The 19,523-nt window shown below is 42.8% G+C and overlaps 1 protein-coding gene across 20 annotated transcripts in view; it reads right to left on the bottom strand.

Moving 5' to 3' along the window:
- The window catches only part of LOC105491228 (WW domain containing oxidoreductase), a 1,122,875-nt gene that overhangs the window by 809,043 nt on the left and 294,309 nt on the right, over positions 1 to 19,523 (bottom strand). For 19 of the 20 annotated variants that reach the window (XR_011616111.1, XR_011616112.1, XR_011616119.1 and 16 more), the window contains exon 6: positions 17,078 to 17,166. Coding sequence is in view for 10 of the 20 variants with exons in the window: in XM_011757426.3 (XP_011755728.2) it covers positions 17,078 to 17,166 (89 nt within the window). In the remaining 10 variants the exon portion in view is untranslated. Of the gene's footprint in view, positions 1 to 2,003; positions 2,817 to 17,077; positions 17,167 to 19,523 lie in introns of those variants that run through there. The other variant, XM_071083675.1, reaches the window with a different exon arrangement.

Here is a 19,523-nt window from a genome sequence, read left to right as displayed (position 1 = left end):
TCCATGCCAAGCAGTGCCTCATCCAGGGCCTGGCACAGGGGGATGACTGGTATTTGTCAACAGCGCTTCTATTAAAATAATACCTGGGCCTCCTGAATACATAAAACGCATCCCTCAAAGCATTTTACTCACTTGCTAAGTGAGGAAAATAAAGGCAATAAACAAATAACGAGTCTTCCAGAAAACACATTAGCATTGCTACAAATTAACATTACATTTTGTAGGCATAAAGCAATACTAAGCAGCATTACAAGCCATTATTTATGAACTTCTGCAGTATCATGGATGCATAAATTCTGCAGAAAAATCATGGGAAGGGAACATTAATTTTTTAATAAATTTATAGAATAGTTTTAAGTACCAGGTGATATCATTCACATCGTGCAAAAAGAGTTTATTTCAATACACTTTATACAGTTTTAATGCAGGTAGGGGGCTTAAATAGGTGGTGGCAGAGGTGAACTTACATGAACAGTAAGAAAAAAATTGTTTGGGGAATGTGCTTAAACACACGGTCAAGTCACTCAAACCATAAAACATCTCATGCATTTTGTACATTTCCCTTGCCTATGACGACTCCTTCCTCTGTTTTGCCTAGAGATATATGGAGCTGTAATAGAGTTCAGAAGGCCGGGACAGCTGTGTGCTGCCATTCAGACCTGAAAGATTCCATGTTATGATAAAAATTAATGTACTCTGACATCCTCTGGGACTTTCTGGGCCCTGGGAATAGCTAATGAAGAAATACAACCTTGCTGGAGAATGGCACTTGGCTCCGGAGTTGAGGATTAATTCACATGTGGTAGTGGTGTGGTCCCCCTGTCACCAGCTGCACAGCAACCAGACCCCAGGGCCAATGGGAGCCAGTGCTGATTGGTTAGAATTATTTCCCAGGTCAGGAGAGGACAAATAAGCAAAACGCTTTACAAAATAATTGAGCCCAACTTAGATTCAGCCTGTCACTTCTTAAACCAAAAATGAGTCACGCAACCCCTTGTCTCTTGTTGGCTTTGATCGTGGACCTGTAAGTTTTTCCCCAAGAAAAATGCTTCCTCAGTGACTGTACCAATAACGGGCATGTCCCAGGGAACTCTCCTTCAAGAGGGGCTCAGAAAGGGGGTTGGTGTTGAGCTTGGGGAAGTACTGAAGCCCCCAATATCAATGGACCTCCGACCCTACCTTCCAACATGTTTACTGCAACCTCCCACCACCCACGATGTTCACAAATAAGGTATAATCACAATAATGTTCATAGCAGCATCATTTATAGTAGCCAAAATGTAGGAACAACAGAAATATCCACCAACTGACAACCAGATAAACAGATATGGCATATCCACACAATGGAATATTTTTCAGCCATAAAAAGAAATGAAGTACTGATTTTTGCAATAGCACAGACGAACCTCTAGAACATTATGCTAAGTGAAAGCCCGTCACAAAAGACCACGTGTTGTCTCATTCCACTCATATGAAACGTCCAGAATAGGCAAACAGGTAGAGATAGAAAGCAGACTGGTGATTGCCTTGGGGCTGGAGGAAGTAGGGATGGGAAATAACTGCTAATTGTCATGGGATTTCTTTTTGGGTTGAAATTGTTCTGGAATTCAAAAGTGGTAATGTGATGTAACTTCATGAATGTAGTAAATATCACTGAATTGTACAGCTTAAAATAATCAATTTTGGCTGGGCACAGTGGCTCATACCTGTAATCGCAGCACTTTGGGAGGCCGAGGCGGGCGGTTCTAGAGGTGAGGAGTTCAACAGCAGCCTAACGAACATGGTGAAACCCTGTCTCTACTAAAAATACAAAAATTAGCCCGGCATGGTGGCAGGTGCCTGTAACCCCAGCTACTCAGTAGGCTGAGGCAGGAGAATTGCTTGAACCCAGGAGGCAGAGGTTGCAGTAAGCCAAGATCGTGCCATCACACTCCAGCCTGGGTGACAGAGCAAGACTCTGTTCAAAAAAAAACACGGAATTTTATTGTATGTAAATTATGTCTCAATTAAAAAAAAAAATCCCTGGTCTCTGAGAAATCTTTCCTGACATTCTCAAAATGCATTAAGTAGCCTTCAGCAGGGTTCCTCACCCTCTCCCTAAAGCAGCCTTAAGGTCTCTCTCCAGATTGTCCCCTAAAACATATACACTCCCACCCTACCAAGACAGGATACAAGACACAGTGAGTTCCATAAAAATAGGCTGCTCTTTTTTTAGACCATCAATGGGCTACACAAAGCTACACAGCTCTAGACCAGAACATTATTTCAGCCTATTAGAATTTTACCATGTCAAGTTGAATTCATTCTCAATATCTGAATTTTGGCTATTATAAGAAATATTAGGTGCAAAATTTTTAAACTTGGTTTTTCTTAAAATATTCAGTCTTTTCCAATTTATTAATTTACTGTCTTCACTAAATGATTAAGGAAAATGTAGAAAAAAGTGTTATTAGAAAAAATATCTTGCAAAAAATTTGAATATTTGAACTATTTCTGCACACACATATTTAACATTTTTCCTACAGAACCTCAATCATTCTCTTCAAAAAAAAATACAAGGCAGCTGGACATGGCTCATGCCTGTAATCCCAGTATTTTGAGAGGCAGAAGCAGGAGGACTACTTGATTCCAGAAGATGGAGACCAGCCTGGACAACATAAGGGGATCTCGTCTCTACAAAAATAAAAAGTAGCCGGCATGATGGTGCACGTCCTGAGTACTCAGGACGCTGAGCGGATCACTTGAACACAGGAGGCTGAGGCCATAGAAAGCTGTGATCGTGCCACTGTACTCCAGCCTGGGTGACAGAGCCAGCCCTACCTCAAAAACAAATAACAAAGTGTTATTCTGATATATGAATTATAGTGTTAATTGAGGTGTAACAGTGTATTCATTGATACAAATTTAATGATCTCTTGGATTTGCTTTAAAAGCAAATGCCCAGTGTACACTCCAGAATAATCCCTTCTTTCCTTCCTCCAGTCCTCCCTTCCCTGTTCCCTTTCTACCTGCTCCCTTCCCCCTTTTCCTCCCTCCCTCCCTCTAACCCTCCTTGGGATGGTAAGAGAAAAACCAAGCTGGATTCATGGGCCAAGTTGGGAAATGTAACTGTAAACCACAGAAACTCAAACGCTTTTTCCAAGTCTTCCTTCTGTCCAGCCAGCCATCCATCCATCCATCCATCCATCCACAATGCAGAACAGTTAAATTAGAATCCTGGGGGTGGCAACCAGACTGCAGTGTTCAAGGATTCCCAGCTGATTCTACACACAGCCAGGCTGGGGAACCACCTTGTCAGTTTTTCAGGAGTTTTCAGATCTGAGGTGGGAAATCAAGGCACTGCTGGTGCATTCCACTAAGATCCATTTCCCAAGCTGTGTAATTTGTCACCTTATGCATAACTTGTACTTCTGAGACAACCGGAGACCTTTTTCTCCTTTCTGCTTTTGGTTATCAATTATTGCATAAAGTCAGCTCGAATGTCTTTTTTTTTTTTTTTTTGAGACGGAGTCTCGCTCTGTCCCCAGGCTGGAGTGCAGTGGCCGGATCTCAGCTCACTGCAAGCTCCGCCTCCCGGGTTCAGGCCATTCTGCTGCCTCAGCCTCCCGAGTAGCTGGGACTACAGGCGCCTGCCACCTCGCCCAGCTGGTTTTTTGTATTTTTTTTAGTAGAGACAGGGTTTCACCGTGTTAGCCAGGATGGTCTCGATCTCCTGACCTTGTGATCCGCCTGTCTTGGCCTCCCAAAGTGCTGGGATTACAGGCTTGAGCCACCGCGCCCAGCCTCAAATGTCTTTTTGATGACGAGTCAGTGACTGAACTCCAACAGCAGTTTAAGCTTAAAAATCAAACTGAGGAACTTTACCGCTAATTAAGAGGTCCTGTTTATGTTTTGCTGAATGACAAGGTATGGAATAGATTCTTCAAAAATGAAGAAAAGAAAGGACTCGCAGTATTAAAAACACAGTGCAGTGACAAGTAGCTCAACTAAAAATATAATCTTCCTTGGGGATTTTTAGCCGGCTGCCACAGTATAGCACCGCTGATTTATTCAAATGTATATTCAAGTTTTTAGGCTGACAAGAATTAGCTTCTCAACAATTTACTGGGAAAAGATGGTTCCCATGTTATTAAAATGTGATTTCAGTGTGGTTTCGGCACAACTTCTCAACATGTCAATTATGTAAGTGTAGATTCCAAAGTGACAATGAGGGTGGTTAGGATGCTAAGAGGAGAAAAACCAAGCTGGATTCATGGGCCAAGTTGGGAAATATAATTGTAAACCACAGAAACTCAAACGCTTTTTCCAAGTCTTACATAAATCGAGAGTTCCCTGAGAGTAACCAAATGTTCAAACCCTGACGCCAGGGAGTTGCTGCACTGATGTCTGTGTGGGTGGTCTCACTGCGGGTCAAAGAGCAGGCTTGACAGACTGGGCTCAGAGGTGTTGCTCCCTGTTCAACCCAAGCAATGCCAGGTTGGCTTGGTCCCATGATCCATGACCACTCCAGGCAAGCCCTTACTCTTAACAGAAGCCCTCACTCTTAAGGTTCATAGATTCCTTGCAAGAAAACCTTTGGGTTATGTGCCTAAAATAACTATTGTTATAACTATGATTACATATAACTATGATTACTTTAAAAGTTGTTTCCCAAGATCTACAAATGTACAGCCTCCATGCCACCCAAAGAGGCATCAATTCAAGATCATATTGCCGAGAATCTGTATCTTAAAAGTTCAGTTCACCCAAGGGTACTATGTGTCGCCATTTTTGTTCTTCCCTCTTCTTCAGTTCCATCCTTCCTCTCTTCCATCCTTCTATCCATCTAGCCAGCCAGCGACCCATCCCCTTCCTTCTACTAGAAGGCAGTAAATGTAATAATTGCAAACGATGATAAAGATGATGACAATGATGGTTAAAATTTTAAGTGCACAGGTTAAAACTTACTAAGTGCTCATTAAGTATCAGGTACTATGCTTTATAAACATGTTACTGAATCCTCTCAACAACCCAGAGTGGTGTTACTCTCCTTTCCCATCTTTGCTGATGAAAGTGAGAATTAGAAAGATCAAGGACAGAGCGAAACTCCATCTCAAAAAAAAAAAAAGAAAAAGAAAATAAAAAGAAAAGAAAAAGTAAGTTGTGGCACAGATATTCCAAGCTAAGACCAAGATGTGTTAGCCAGTTTCTGCTCGTCTGGGTCTCAGTTTAATGAAGTAAAATAAATATAGAAAAAAGCATCCCCCAAAGTATTCCATATACAATGATTGGGTGTGTTGCTGATGGTCCCAAAACTCATCAATTCAACTGTGGTGCCCAGATAAGAGCAGACACAAGCAAGGGTCTGTAGAGGACAAGACACAAGCAATCCATGAATCCAGCTTGCTTTTTCTCCTCTTGCCATCCTAACCACTCTCATTGTCACTTTGGAATCTATACTTACATAATTGACATGATTGACATGATGATTGACATGATGATTGACATGATGATGGACAAGTGGGAGAGGAGCCACACAAGCAAAGTCTCAGAGTTAGGATCCACAACATGAGGAGCTAAGTAGAGAGGTCCGGGATGGGGAAGACATGGCCACAGGTGACAGGGGAGAAGGGATCAGATTCCGAAGGCCCGGGTGGGCCACAGCAGGAAGTGTAGCTATGTGCAGGTCAGACAGCAGGACATTGCCAAACAGGACAGGGTCAGGGCTGGGTTTGCATTTGACAGTGATCACGCCATCAATTTGCAGGCGTAAAAAGCAAGACGACCCCTTGGTCGTCTTCTACTTCATAAGCATCATTTTGAAGACAAATAGAAAGAAGGGGGAAATGGACAGTGACATATGCAGTAAATGTATAAAGATGACACAAATGAGAGTCAACAGCTGCCGTTTCAGCTTAAACGAACTCCGTGAAGAAGCACCCTCTTGAATGGGTGGAAAATAGTCTCAGTACCTTAACTGAGGGGATGAGAATCTCTTCTGAGTTTAACCTCCTTTACACATATTTCAGCAAAACGATTTCCCTTTGGTGACAGAAAATGGGGTGAAAGGCCAGGAACGGTGGCTCACGCCTGTAATCCCAGCACTTCGGGAGGTCGAGGTGGGCGGATCGCCTGAGGTCAGGAGTTGGAGACCAGCCTGGCATGGTGAAACTCATCTACTAAAAATACAAATTAGCCGGGCATGGTGGCACATGCCTGTAATCCAGCTACTTGGGAGGCTGAGGCAGGAGAATTGCTTCAACTCGGGAGGTAGAGGTTGCAGTGAGCCAAGATTGCATGACTGCACTCCAGCCTGGGTGACACAGCGAGACTCCATCTCAAAAAAAAAATAAAAAACAAAAAAAAAGAAAGAAAAAAAAGAAAAGAAAAAGGAAAATTCACTGAAAGAAGCATCTCCTCCAACCTTGAACTGACCTTTGTAATTGTCCCACTAGGCAGCAGCTGTCCATCATCTATTTTACTCATGGGACAAATCTCCTTTAGAAACAATGTGTTCTACATGGTACATTTCCCAAATGAGACACACGATTCTCCAAGCTACTATCTAAGCTGAGTTCAACAGAAGAAGAGATTTTGGACTAAGTTCTAGCCTTACTATGTACCAGCTAGCATGAACTTGGTTGAAGTTCTTAATTTCTTAATCTGTAAAATGTGGTTAATCATTGTACCAGACTGAACCATTAAACACTACCATTCTTCTGCCATTTTTTAACCCACCCTTTGAGTCCTTATAACGATAAAATGGAATGGTATATAAGTGCTTAGCAGTACATGACACATGATAAATAGCTGATAAATATTAGCAATGATTATCATCATTACATGGTTCCATACTCCAATTAGGGCTTCAGTATCTTCATTATTTAAACAGTACTTAGTTACTTTATTGACCTGCTTCCCCGTATGGTAGTATTTCCAAAGCTCAGCAAAGCACATTGTTCCACTCAAACTCTTTCCTCTTCTCTCAGCCCTTAAATATCATGGGGGAGTTTCTTCAAATAATTCAAATTAGGCACACAACATCGACTCTCAACACTTAATTACCTTGACCAAACCTAACATAACCCATTTTCTAAGAAAAACGGAATATATTTCTCATGATGAAAAAGGGTGCTATTAAAATGAGTTTCACTTCAAGGGTCTGTGGGCTACTGTCCAACGAGTAGTAAACCACAGCGGCCAGGCCAGATACCAAATCCAAGCCACTTCCTGTTCTTTGTAAATAAAGTTTTATTCAGACACAGCCACACCCAGTTACTTCTGTGTTGTCTCAGGTTACTTTTATATTACAATAGTCTCGTGTAACACTCAACAATGTATTCAACAATGATAGTTGCCACAAAGACCGTCTGGCTGATAAGAGCAAAAATATTTACTATCTGATTCTTTGCAGAAAAACTTTGCCGATGAATGTCTAGTCCAGTGCTTTACATAATCATTATTTAACACCAGCAATAATTAACATTCTTTTCTATAGCTAAAGGCAGGACACCAGCTTGCAAATGCACTGGTGGGACTGTGAGGAGTAGGAAAAGACAACCACGGGGTAATTTTTATCTACCCTCCAAAGCGTGGTTTTTCCTCTTTCTCGAAGGGAAGGTTTTTCGTCTTCAATTTCCCTATATCAGTTTGATTTCATGAAACATGATAGTGATAGTTAAACCTAAGATTCTGTTGGGAAATCAAAAATGTTTATTCTGTGAACATTGGTGTGGTTAATTCAACACATTTTCATTTATGTCTTGGCAGTGATAACTTTTAATATGGCAAAAGGGCTCACTGAGATTTTTTTTTCCCAACAAATGTCATGCTAAGTGACCCCTAATTAATGTAATAATTATTCTCTCCATCAGGGGTGGGGTTTTGAAAGTTGGCATCATAAAAAGTTATCAAAAAACTGCTAAGCATCACAACTGCTGCAAGAAAGAAATAAGGTACAGGAGATATGAGAAGGCATAAGCTTTATTTCCAATGTCTAGCCAAGTTCCTGGCACTGTTGTGAGTGCTGAATAAATGATGAGGCGAGGGAAAAAAAAGTTTTTAAGGAGGGGAGAAAGGAAGCAGATGAAGTGGTCTGGTGTGCCACCGTGCTTAAGGATTCCTAGTATTTGCAGTGTGTGCTGGTGTACCTCACTTATCCATAGCAGGCTGCTTTTACAGCAACTCATCTGAAAAAGATGCCTAAAATCAAGAGGAACAGACATAGTCATGTCAAACAAAATGGAATCTAAGCACTTACTCCAAAAGAAACTGTGAAGCATCCTCGGGTCCATGGTTTTCCATCAGTGTAAATCAAGAATAACAAAAGAGCAGAAAAAAGAAATACTCAGTAGAGTAATGAAGTACTTTATGATCCTCAGTGGAACATCACTTCAGTAACAATAAATTCTCTTGGCTCTTGTCGCCCTAGAGCTTGCAGGCAATGTGAAGTTCATTTCCCTTCTTCTCTTGGTTGCCAGGCATTGCAGAGATCATTCCTGGACCCAATTTTTCTTTCTTACTTCTCTTCCCTCTTTCTTCCCTTCTCTTTCTTTTTCCTTTTCAAGATAGGTTCTGGCTCTGTTGCCCAGGCTGAAGTGCAGTAGCATGATCACGGTACCCTCCACCACGCTGGCTCAAGTGATCCTTCCTGCTCAGCCTCCCAAGCACCTGGGACTACAGGCATGCACCACCACACCCAACTAATTTCTGTAATTTTTGTAGACAGAAGGTTTTGCCAAGTTACCGAGGCTGGTCTCAAACTCCTGAGCTCAAGCAACCTGCCTGCCTTGGTCTCCCAAAGTGCTGGGATAACAGGCATGAGCCACCACATCTGTCGTCTCATTTTAAACTATTGTGAAAGCCCTTATGAGACCCACACTTCCTCTCTGAGCACATCTATCCCCTTTTCCTGTTTAATTAGCTTTCTTATTTCTATCTTAAGCTCTATATATTCTCGGAAACCTTTCTTAGATCATTTTAGGATCAACATGAGAAACAAATGCATATTACCAATAGTCCCAGGCTCCATAAAGTGAGATGTGTCTGGTAATTTCATGCATTCTGGCTATTTTCAATAATCAACAACCTGCAAAGCACTGTGCAAATCCACATTACACAGACTTGGAAAGTGAGGCTGAGATTTTCAGTAGTTTGCCCAAAGCGACACAGCCATTAAGTGGTAGAGCTGAAAGTTTCAGTTGACCCCCAACACCCATGTTCTTTACAGTACTCCAGGACATATAGGTCCTTGCCCAGGACCTATACGATGGCCCCCGGCCAATCTGGCCCATTGTCTGTTTTGTAAAGTTTTATTGGAACACTGCCATGATCATCCATTTGCATGCTATCTATGGCTGCTTTCAGGCTACCATGGCAGAAGCAAGCAGTTGCAATAGAGATCTTAATAGCTTGAAAATTCTAAAATGTTTACTCTCTGGCCTCTTACAAAAAGTTTACCTACCTCTGCCCTTTATGGTCCTACTTTGATGTTTTGGGAAAGAGAGTGTATCATCTATTTCAGAAATATTTTTCAAAGTATTATATAAAAAGATTGAATGCTGAAAAAGTTTCAGAAGGCAAAAATTTACTTAGGAGGGAAGCATGCTTCTTCCCTGATGTTTCTAGATACACTAAGTATTTCACAGCATGATTTCTTAATGCCTTAGGATGGAAAACGTATGGGACACAAAAAATTTAACTTGTAGGCTTTTCAAAATTTTCCTTAAAAAATCATAATTAAGAGCTAGATTTAGAGCATTCATTACAGCAAAAAGCTGCCTTTGTTTTTCTTTTCTTTGGGTTTTCATACTGTGTAGAGAAGCAAAGCAACGTGATCTTCTTTTAGGCAAACCAAAAATGGATTTCTCATGTTGAGCCAAGAGTAATGCAGATATGTTGGCTAAAACATTATTCTTAAAACTGAGCTAGGGAGAAAAAGAAAGATTAATATGTAATTTACACGTTGGTCTTCAGGGTAATTTATCCCACAAAATTTGGAATTTATTTATAATTTATAGCCCACCCACTTCCATAGATGGATTTCACACAGCAAAATTTGGAATATGAATCCAAGAATATCATATCTGGGATTAGTAGATTCAACTTCTGAAAGTAATTTAGCAGGAAATGAAAATAAATAACCTTGTTAAAGATTTTTTTTTCCTCTCAAATGTTTAAGAAGTAAAGCAAGGATAGAAAACCGTTATTTTAACCTTTTTTTAAATTAAAAAAACACCACTGTTCTATATTATCTTCCAAGTGAGACACAGCTTAAGTATAATTTCTTTAAATTATACTGGAGACAGAAAGTTCAGAAGAGACATAAAAATCCATGATCAAAAATGCAGTTCTAAAAACGTTTGGACTTGGGTATTTTAATATGAATTTCTTATCAATTCCAGGAAGAATCAAAACCATTGGTCAGTATTATACAAGCTGAGCGGTAACTGAAAACTAAGTAATAAATATCTCAGGGGATGTCACCAACTTTTTAAGTTCCAGGACTGCAATTCAGTTGTCTATTTTATCAGGCACATATGGAACTATAAACCATTTTTTGAAAAATTTTGTAATACACATACAGGGTCTCACGATGTTGCCCAGGCTGGTCTCACATTTCTGAGCTCAAGCAATCCTCCCACCTTGGCCTCCCATAGTGTTGGGATTATAGGCATGAACCACTCTGCCCAGCCATAAACCATTTTTTGAAGAAGAAAAAGTATTACAGATTACTTCTCTCTAGGAGCTGTTAACTCTTCTAGGCCCTGGTGAAAATATGAACTTTTCAGTCAACTAAGCAGCTACCACTAGGAAGGAAAATGTGCAAAGCCACCATAAAAACATACTGTTGTTTATCAGTCCATTACACAAAACCCCAATATTTGGTCTGAGTGATTAGAAAGGGACCCAGCTCTTCATACTCCTATGGACACCACTGCTGCCAGGCAGTGGGAAGTCTGGCTCCTCTCCAGGGATGCAGTTTAAACAAAAATATCCCTCCCAAGCCAGTTTGGGTGGAACTTACCACAGGCTTTGGTTTGGAACTTTCCAGTAATGCCCAAAATAATTCGACCCGAGACACACTGGCCAATGACCGCCGCTAACTCTAAGGAGAACTATCTGGAAGGAGGCTGAGGCTTCCTGGCCTGACCACCCAGAAAACTGAGTAGAGAGTAACAGAATCAATGAATGAAAACAGGAGTGGGTAAACAGAGAGTGGACAGAGGAGTGAGGAGGTCAGGACGTGCCGGGCCTGAAGAAAACTGGCTTTGGCGATCGGGCCTGTGTGTCCTCTTGGACGATTACACCACTGCCTCTGAAGTATTCTTACGAAAACATTAAACACCAAGTTGATTGAGTCTCTTGAGTTATCTACCCTTTCACAGGAAACTCAGGAGACAGAAGAGTATGTTACAAGATACCACAGAGATGCAATCATCAAAGTACAAACTGCAGAAATCTCTAGAACAGAGGTTTCCAAATGTTTTGGCACCAGGGCCTGGTTTTCTCGAAGACAATTTTTCCGCAGACTCACAGGAGTGGGGTGGTTTTGAGACAATTCAAGCACATGACATTTATTGTGTACTTTATTTCTACTATTATTATGTTGTAATATATACTGAAATAGTTATCTAACTCACCATCATGTACAATCAGTGGGAGCCCTGAGCTTGTTTTCCTGGAACTAGATGATCCCATCTTGAAGGTGATGGGAGACAGTGACAGATCATCAGGCATTAGATTCTCATAAGGAGCACGCAACCCAGATCCCTCGCATGTGCAGCTCACAATAGGCTTCGTGCTCCTATGAGACTAATGCTGTTGCTGACCTGACAGGAGGCGGAGCTGAGGCAGTAATGAGAGTCACAGAGAGTGGCTCTAAGCACAGATGCAGCTTCATTTGCTCGCCCACCACTTACTCCCTGCCATGCCACCCAGTTCCTAACAGGCCACGGTTCCGCTATTGGTTTGTGGCCTAGAGGTCGGGGACCCCTGCTCTAGAGAACACCCTGGTCCCTTAAATATGTTGCATTAAAAGAAATACTTTTAAGGAAAACAAAAAGAAGAGAAAACCTGAAGATTAAAAATGCATCGACCTTATTTGAATCCTGATTCAAACAAACTAAACTAAGAGAAAGACGGAGGCAGGAAAAGAGGAGGGACAATAGAAATATTTGTTTTACATTGTTTTTTAGCCACTAAATTTTGGAGCCATTTGAGACAGAGTCTCACTCTGTCCCCCAGGCTGGAGGACAGTGGCACGATCTCGGTTCACTGCAACCTCTGCCCACCCCAGAGTTCATCCAATCCCCGTGCCTCAGTAGCTGGGACTTCAGGTATGCATCACCATGCCCGGCTAATTTTTGTGTTTTTAGTACAGGTGGGGTTTCACCCATGTTGGCCAGGTCGGTCTCGAACTCCTGGCCTCAAGCGATCCACCCGCCACAGCCTCCCCAAGCGCTGGGATTACACAGGTGAGCCACCGTGCCCAGCCGGAGTAATTTCTTACACGGTAATACATAACCAATACAGAAACCCACACTGAAAATTCTATGACTGAAGTGTGAGAAGTAACAAAAAGTCATTTTGCATTCAGACAGATTTGGGTTCAAATTCTGGATCTTCTACTTGCTCAAGTTGACAAAGTGTCTTGGGCTCTCTGCACTGCAACCTAGTAATTTGTAAAGTAGGGATAATCATGGTTAAGCATCCAGAATTCTTACAACAAATTAAAGACAGAATACATGTATATAAGAGCTAAGTACATTGCCTTGCACAAAACTAACAAGTTGGCTATCAGCTATTGTTTACACAATCATGGTTATGGTTAGGAGGGCTCCCTCTACAATAGCCTCCTTTGCACCCTCTCCTCCCAGCACCCAGAATAAAAAGAAGATATCTAGGAACAGGCTGATCCCCATCTCCTGCAAAAGGCAGATGGAGGATGGTTCCACAGTACAATGAGCCACTCTTCTCACCCGTGTTTGTACGAAGCATCTGTTTCTACCTTTTCTGCTCTAAGACTACACAATATGCTGCCTATCCCAGTGTGGAGAAACACTTGAGCTGGAGCATGGACCGAGGGAGTACACACAGGAACTCAGAGCCTGATAATACTCTGGTGTGATCGCATACAGGCTTTGAAACGGTATATTAAATAAGAGCACCCACATGGAATTTAAATTTAAGGGTTTTTTTTTTCCTCTCCACAATGCAACGGCGCGAAAAGAGATTGGTTCTGAACTGGCAGCCTTTCTTTCATTTGTCATTATGTTTTACACACAAGGAAATTTTAATGTCTGAAGATGGGGGGTGATAAGAATAGAGTTACATGTGTTTCTTTGGCAGCCTAGTCACCAGCACTTAAATTCACTTCTGACAGTTCTCAGAATCGAAAGACCTGCAAGTACTAAACTGTCATCTGCCTGTCCATGAGAGATTTCACTTTGGCAGCATTTCAAAAGTAAAATCTCTCGCTTTCTTTATGCATATTTTCACCACCACTATATTTCTCCAAGCCATGTAAAATCCTGTACTCTCGTGGGACAGATACAAAGAGGTTTGTGCTACAGAGGTCTCTAAATGGAAAATCACCCTTGTTTCTCAACCTAGAAGTATTTTCTAAAAACTGAAAGTCCTGTGCTAAAATCTGGGATTAGGGCAAAAATGGGTGAGAGTTTCCTCCAAGATTTTGAGGTGGCTGATTACAAAAGGCACTTCAACTTGATGATTTCCCAACTACTTAATGGTTAAAACCTAATGGTCCAGTTGAGACGTGGAAGACGATCCTATTATGTAACAGTTGGCTCACTTCAGCAAAGCTGCTCGCTTCCAACACGTTCTGACAGAGGAACTGGAGCAAGTCATTCAGTGGCAGTGAATGTGAGATCTCGCATGCTATCAAGGAAAGAACAAGAGGCAGACTGGAGTGAAATACCATGCCTGTCACCTAACGTGCAAAGTGACCCTGCAAAAGACCCTCACACTCTCTGGGTCTATTTCTATCACATTTAAAATGAAAGACAGGGCCGGGCACAGTGGCTCATGCCTGTAATTCCAGCAGTTTGGGAGGCCGAGGCAGATGGACCACTTGACATCAGGAGTTGACTAGCCAGGCCAACAAGGTGAAACCTCATCTCTACAGAAAATACAAAAATTAGCTGTTTGTGGTGGCATGCACCTGTAATCCCAGCTACTCTGGAGGATGAGGCATGAGAATCGCTTGAACCCGGGGGCCAGAGGTTGCAGTGAACAGAGATTGCACCAGTGCACTTCAGCCTGGGCAACAGAGCAAGACCCTGTCTCAAAATATAAATAAAAAATAAAATGAAAGACAGTACAATATGGTGGTCAAGTTGGAGCCCTGGAGAGGCTAAATCATCCCCTCTAACTACATCCCACATGCCTTGGATAAATTATATATCCTCTCTAGCCTCACTTTCCTTATCTGTATAGTAGAGATATTAATAGCATCTACTCCCAAGGATTGCTTTGAGAACTGAATCACAACATACATGCAAATTATTTTCCACGTATGGCTCATCATAAGCCCTCAGTAAATGAGCTGCTACCTCTGCTGTTCTTGTCATCATCATTCCCTCCCAAACCACCACAGACAGATGAGTTTGAGGAGTCAGCCGTCCATCATAGATGACAACTGAGGTGATAGCTTGTGTGGGGTTACTGTGGCTTCCAGGACCACCACTCTCTTCCCAGAGCCCAGAAGAATGCCTGGGGCTTTAGAGGTGCTCCTCAAATGTGTGTGAAGTGAAGGAGCAGGTGGATAAAAGAATGATGAAGCAATCAGAGAACTAATGTCTTGAACGCTAGTATTACAGCCTGTTGAGGTGCCTCTTGATAGTTCTGGCAAGGGGTGGCAGCTGCTAACAGCCAAGCACTGCAAAGGACACAAACAGGAAGTCTCTCTCAGATCTGGCTGGCTGGGGGATGTCATTTCACTGTTACTACAAGACACCTTGGGGTCTGCACTTAGGGGATGTTGCAACTCTCACTAAGACTCTGACTCTAATGTAGACCTCAGACTTGGGACAGTTGCTAACTCCAGCAACAGCCTTAGAGAGTCAACTTTTTTTTTTGAAACAGAATTTTGCTCTTGTCACCCAGGCTAGACAGCACGGTTCAACCTCGGCTCACTGCAACCTCCACCTCCTGGGTTCAAGCAATTCTCCTGCCTCAGCCTCCCAAGTACCTGGCATTATAAGCATGTGCCTCCACGCCCGCTAATTTTGTATTTTTAGTAGAGATGGGGTTTCATCATGTTGCCTAGGCTGGTCTCGAACTCCTGACCTCAGGTGATCCACCCACCTCGGCCTCTCAAAATGCTAAGATTACAGGCGTAAGCCACCACAACAGGTTGAATACAAACTTTTTTTTTTTTTTTTTTTTTTTGAGAGAGTCTCACTCTGTCACCAGGATGGAGTGCAGTGGCGCCATGTCGGCTCACTGCAACCTCTGACTCCCAGGTTCAAGCGATTCTCCTGCCTTAGCCTCCCAAGTAGCTAGGACTAAAGGTGTGCACCACTACACCCAGCTAACTTGTTTTATCTTTAGTACAGAAGGGGTTTCACCATGTTGGCCAGGATGGTCTTGATCTCTTGACCTCGTGATCCTCCCGCCTTGGTCTGCTAAAGTGCTGGGATAACAGGCACGAGACACTGGACCCAGCTGAGAGCAAACTTTTTAAGTCTAACAAAGTAGAGTGGCTGGGCGTGGTGGCTCATGTCTGTAATCCCAGCACTTTGGGAGGTCGAGGCGGGTGGATCACCTGAGGTCCAGAGTTCAAGACCAGTCTGACCAATATAGTGAAACCCTATCTCTACTAAAAATACAAAAATTAGCAGGCCATGGTGGCAGGCACCTGTAGTCCCAGCCACTCAGGAGGCTGGGACAGGAAAATCGCTTGAGCCCAGAGCGAGATGTTGCAGTGAGGCGAGATCGTGTCCAACCTGGGTGACAGAGCGATGCAAAGAGGATTGGATACTAGACAAAAGCGTGGGGTCAGCTCCCCACAGGGCCATTTGAATATCTGGTTTAAGATCCCTTCCCTCACATCCTTCATCTGCTTGGAACACTGCAGAACTAACGTTCCCAACAGAGCCTAGCAAAGCCAAAGGCAGCTTGTCATTTACGAGAGCTCTCCACGTTCAGTGGCTCTGGTGCCTCTTGTGTAATTATCTTATCCTTGGCACCACCTGTGCTATTATTCACTTAATCCTCATGTTTGAATCAAGTCACTGAAAAAAAACAAATGAAGTTCTTTATTAATGAAATTCAAACCTCTATGTTAAATGAGAAACCAGGATTGCCTGCCCTAAATATGAGTAAAAATAAACACTTGGAAACAAAGTATTGTAATTATTGTAGCTTGCCATGATCGCTTTCCTTAGCTCAGGGTTTCAGGGTTTGAGGCCTCCTGTCTGTCTCTCTGTCTCCCCACCCGCTTCCGCTTCTATCCCTCTCTCCTACAACCTTCTCTGTTAGAAAGGGATGCTAGCATATGATAGCATCAAAATATGCTAGGCCCTAACTAAGGCTTTCTCCAATTGGAATTTTGAAAGACTGAAAATAATGAAAAAAAAAAAAAAATGAATGTGAGTCCACGTTTTTTGGAATCACGTCCATGTACCACATCAAATCACCGAAGGTTTTAGAAACTGGAGGTCTTTTGGGTGCTTGGATTGTAAACATCCCAGCCATACTAGATAACTGAATTTACTTGGTCCTGAATAGAATTAAAATATACTCTTACTCGATTCTGAAATGCACTGCAAAAATCTTATCATCAGGATGCATCTTACAATTGCCAAGCTTTTATTAGCCACTTTTACTAGTGCTTTAATAGCGTCTTCTCCTTTTGTATCTGGGAAGCCGTTATTAGATTGATGACACATCTCATAATGAGGGTGACTGTGAGTCAAGAAAATATGGTTCACCTTAACAGGGCCAATATAAATGAGCCTCCGGTTTGGACGCCAAGACAACGCAACAGCTTTGCGTTCTCCCAATTGTGTTCATCTGATAAAGACATTACAATAGCAAGAAATTATGATCTATAACCCTCCACTGGAGCACTCACACATTCTTGGCCTTGAATGCTTCAGCAAAATGTTGCACGCTACGGAGCAGAGCGAGGTCCAGGGCCATTGCTTCTACCTTGGCTTTATGCTGGAATGAGAGAAAATAAAAAGAAATGATAAATAACAGCAAGTTTAGTTCATGGTATCAAGTTACAGTAAATGTGTTATGGAACATGTCGGAATTCCCCTGTTTAATATAAGACGCCCAGAGAGAATATAAATCATAGGAATGAATGGAAGAACAGGGCTTTTACTGCCAAGTTCGGGGAGGATGTGAGGCTGGGATTCTGCTAAACCTACAGGCTGTGGGGGCGGAGTGGGGGAGCATGGGTTGTGCTGTGTTTCAGCCGCACAAAAGAGGTTGCAGAGGGGCTTTGGGCTAACATTATCTCCTCTCAATCTGCATGCTAAAAAGCTGTAAGGAGGGGAACACACGACAAGGCCTGGATCATGGAAAGATGCAGTGGACAATGTCTTAATTTCAAAAGCTGCCATCCAGGTTGTGAAATATCTCCACTAAGCCTGCATCAAAAAAGCAAAGACGACTCCTTTATATAAAGTACAAAAGCAGAAAGACTCGTTTATACCAATAGACTCTGACGGACTGAGATCTCAAAGAGAGCCCTGACTTAGTAAACCCAGAAAACTGTATCAGTAGGTGGAGTACATGCTGGTGATACGAATACTAACGGTAATCATGGCTACTGTGTATTCAGGGCCTGCCGGGGGCTGGGCATTTACATACCATCTCACTTCAGGCTCCTAACAACTCAAAGACAATGTTCTCTCCATTTGACAAGGCAGCATCTTACAAGAGATCACAGAGACAAGAAGTTGAGTACAAGAACTGACCCCCAGTCAGTCTGATGCCGAAGCCCAAGTTCCCTCCTGGCAAGAAAGCAGGAGAACTGGAGAGGTCAGGATTTGAAGCAATGGAGTTCCGTTGGCCATGTTCTTCATGGCATCATTCTGCAAGGACAGATCTCCGGGTTGCCCCTCCCACTGGCCTTGTGTGTAGGGGCCACTCCAAACTTTTAAATCTGGGTGCGCTTCGGAGTGCGAGATTCAATACTATCACTTCTTAGACCTAGCTCCTTGAAAGGACAAAAAGCCACCTGCCTATTCAAGTAAGAAGAATCCTGTAAAACAAACTGTTGACTTGGGACTTCTAGTCTAGACTGTGATGTTTAACTAAGATTAAGGAGGATAACATGATACCTATAAGGCTATGAAGGGGGATGCAAATGGCACTGCTGAGAACATCCTCTACCCTAAAGTGTCCTGTTCAGGGATGGACAGGAGTTGGGATGAGATGTGCAGTGTATTTGCAGCAGGTTTATCTTGGCCGCCAAGTCCTGGGCTCTAACCCAAGTCCTAAGCTTTGAGCTGTGAACAGCAGGCAGCGACGGCTGGAAAACACACTCACTCTGGACCATTTCACAGTGCTGAGTCTCAGTTTCCTTATCTGTAAAAGATGACTATTACTATCCTTACAAACCTAGGAGCAGATCACACGTTCAGAAGCACCTAACATCCTGTCTGGAAGAGAAGCTGTCTAATTAATTTAACTAGCAGAGAAGACGTCTCTTGTGCCAAAGTCTTGCCCTGATGCCACTCGGCAAGAAACGGCAGTCTGTGTGCGCTTTAGTCCAGCACAGTGGATAGACAGATGACAATGATGTCCAAAGATCCCCCCTGAAGGCCACATCAGACCAGATTACTGAGGTACGGATCCTGAAGAATCCAAGTCATGCCTGCTAACAAAGCCCTGTTGTTGTTTTTCTTGTTTTTTTGTTTTGTTGTTGTTTTTTTTTTTTTGAGATGGACTCTCACTCTGTTGCCCAGGCTGGAGTGTAGTGGCGTGATCTTGGCTCACTGCCACCTCCCCCTCCTGGGTTCAAGTGATTCTCCTGCCTCAGCCTCCCGAGTAGCTGGGACTACAGATGCACGCCACTACATGCAGCTAACTTTTATATTTTTAGTAGAGACGCAGTTTCACCATGTTGACCAGGATGGTCTCAATCTCTTAACCTCCTGATCCACCCACCCCGGCCTCCCAAAATGCTGGGATTACAGGAGTGAGCCACCACACCCAGCACAAAGCCCAGTTTTAAGTAAAGGTGGTAGAAAGTGATTAAATTATGTCCCCAAACCCCAACAGCACATCAGTGGCAGAAGCAAATTGGCCAACACAGATTTAAATTCCTGGTGTTGGGGAACAGCGGCAGACGCCCAAATGTGTAGATTTTGGAAAGAGCAGGAGAAACATGAACCTGATCTAGGAAAAGGGGAAAATGCCAACACAGGGGTTGCTGGTTTCGTAAGTTCAGGGAATAGAGCTGGAGGGTCTGCTGTAAGGTGAGGACACGTCCCTCCTTCTATAAAGAGGCAAACCGCCACCAAGAAGAGTGAAAGCCCTTGAGTGAAGTCACACCCTGTGGAAGG

The sequence above is a fragment of the Macaca nemestrina genome, chromosome 18, assembly GCF_043159975.1.
Source record: "Macaca nemestrina isolate mMacNem1 chromosome 18, mMacNem.hap1, whole genome shotgun sequence".
NCBI lineage: Eukaryota > Metazoa > Chordata > Mammalia > Primates > Cercopithecidae > Macaca > Macaca nemestrina.
The sequence above is the reverse complement of the archived record's forward strand: the minus strand, read 5'-3'. Positions and strand labels throughout refer to the sequence as shown.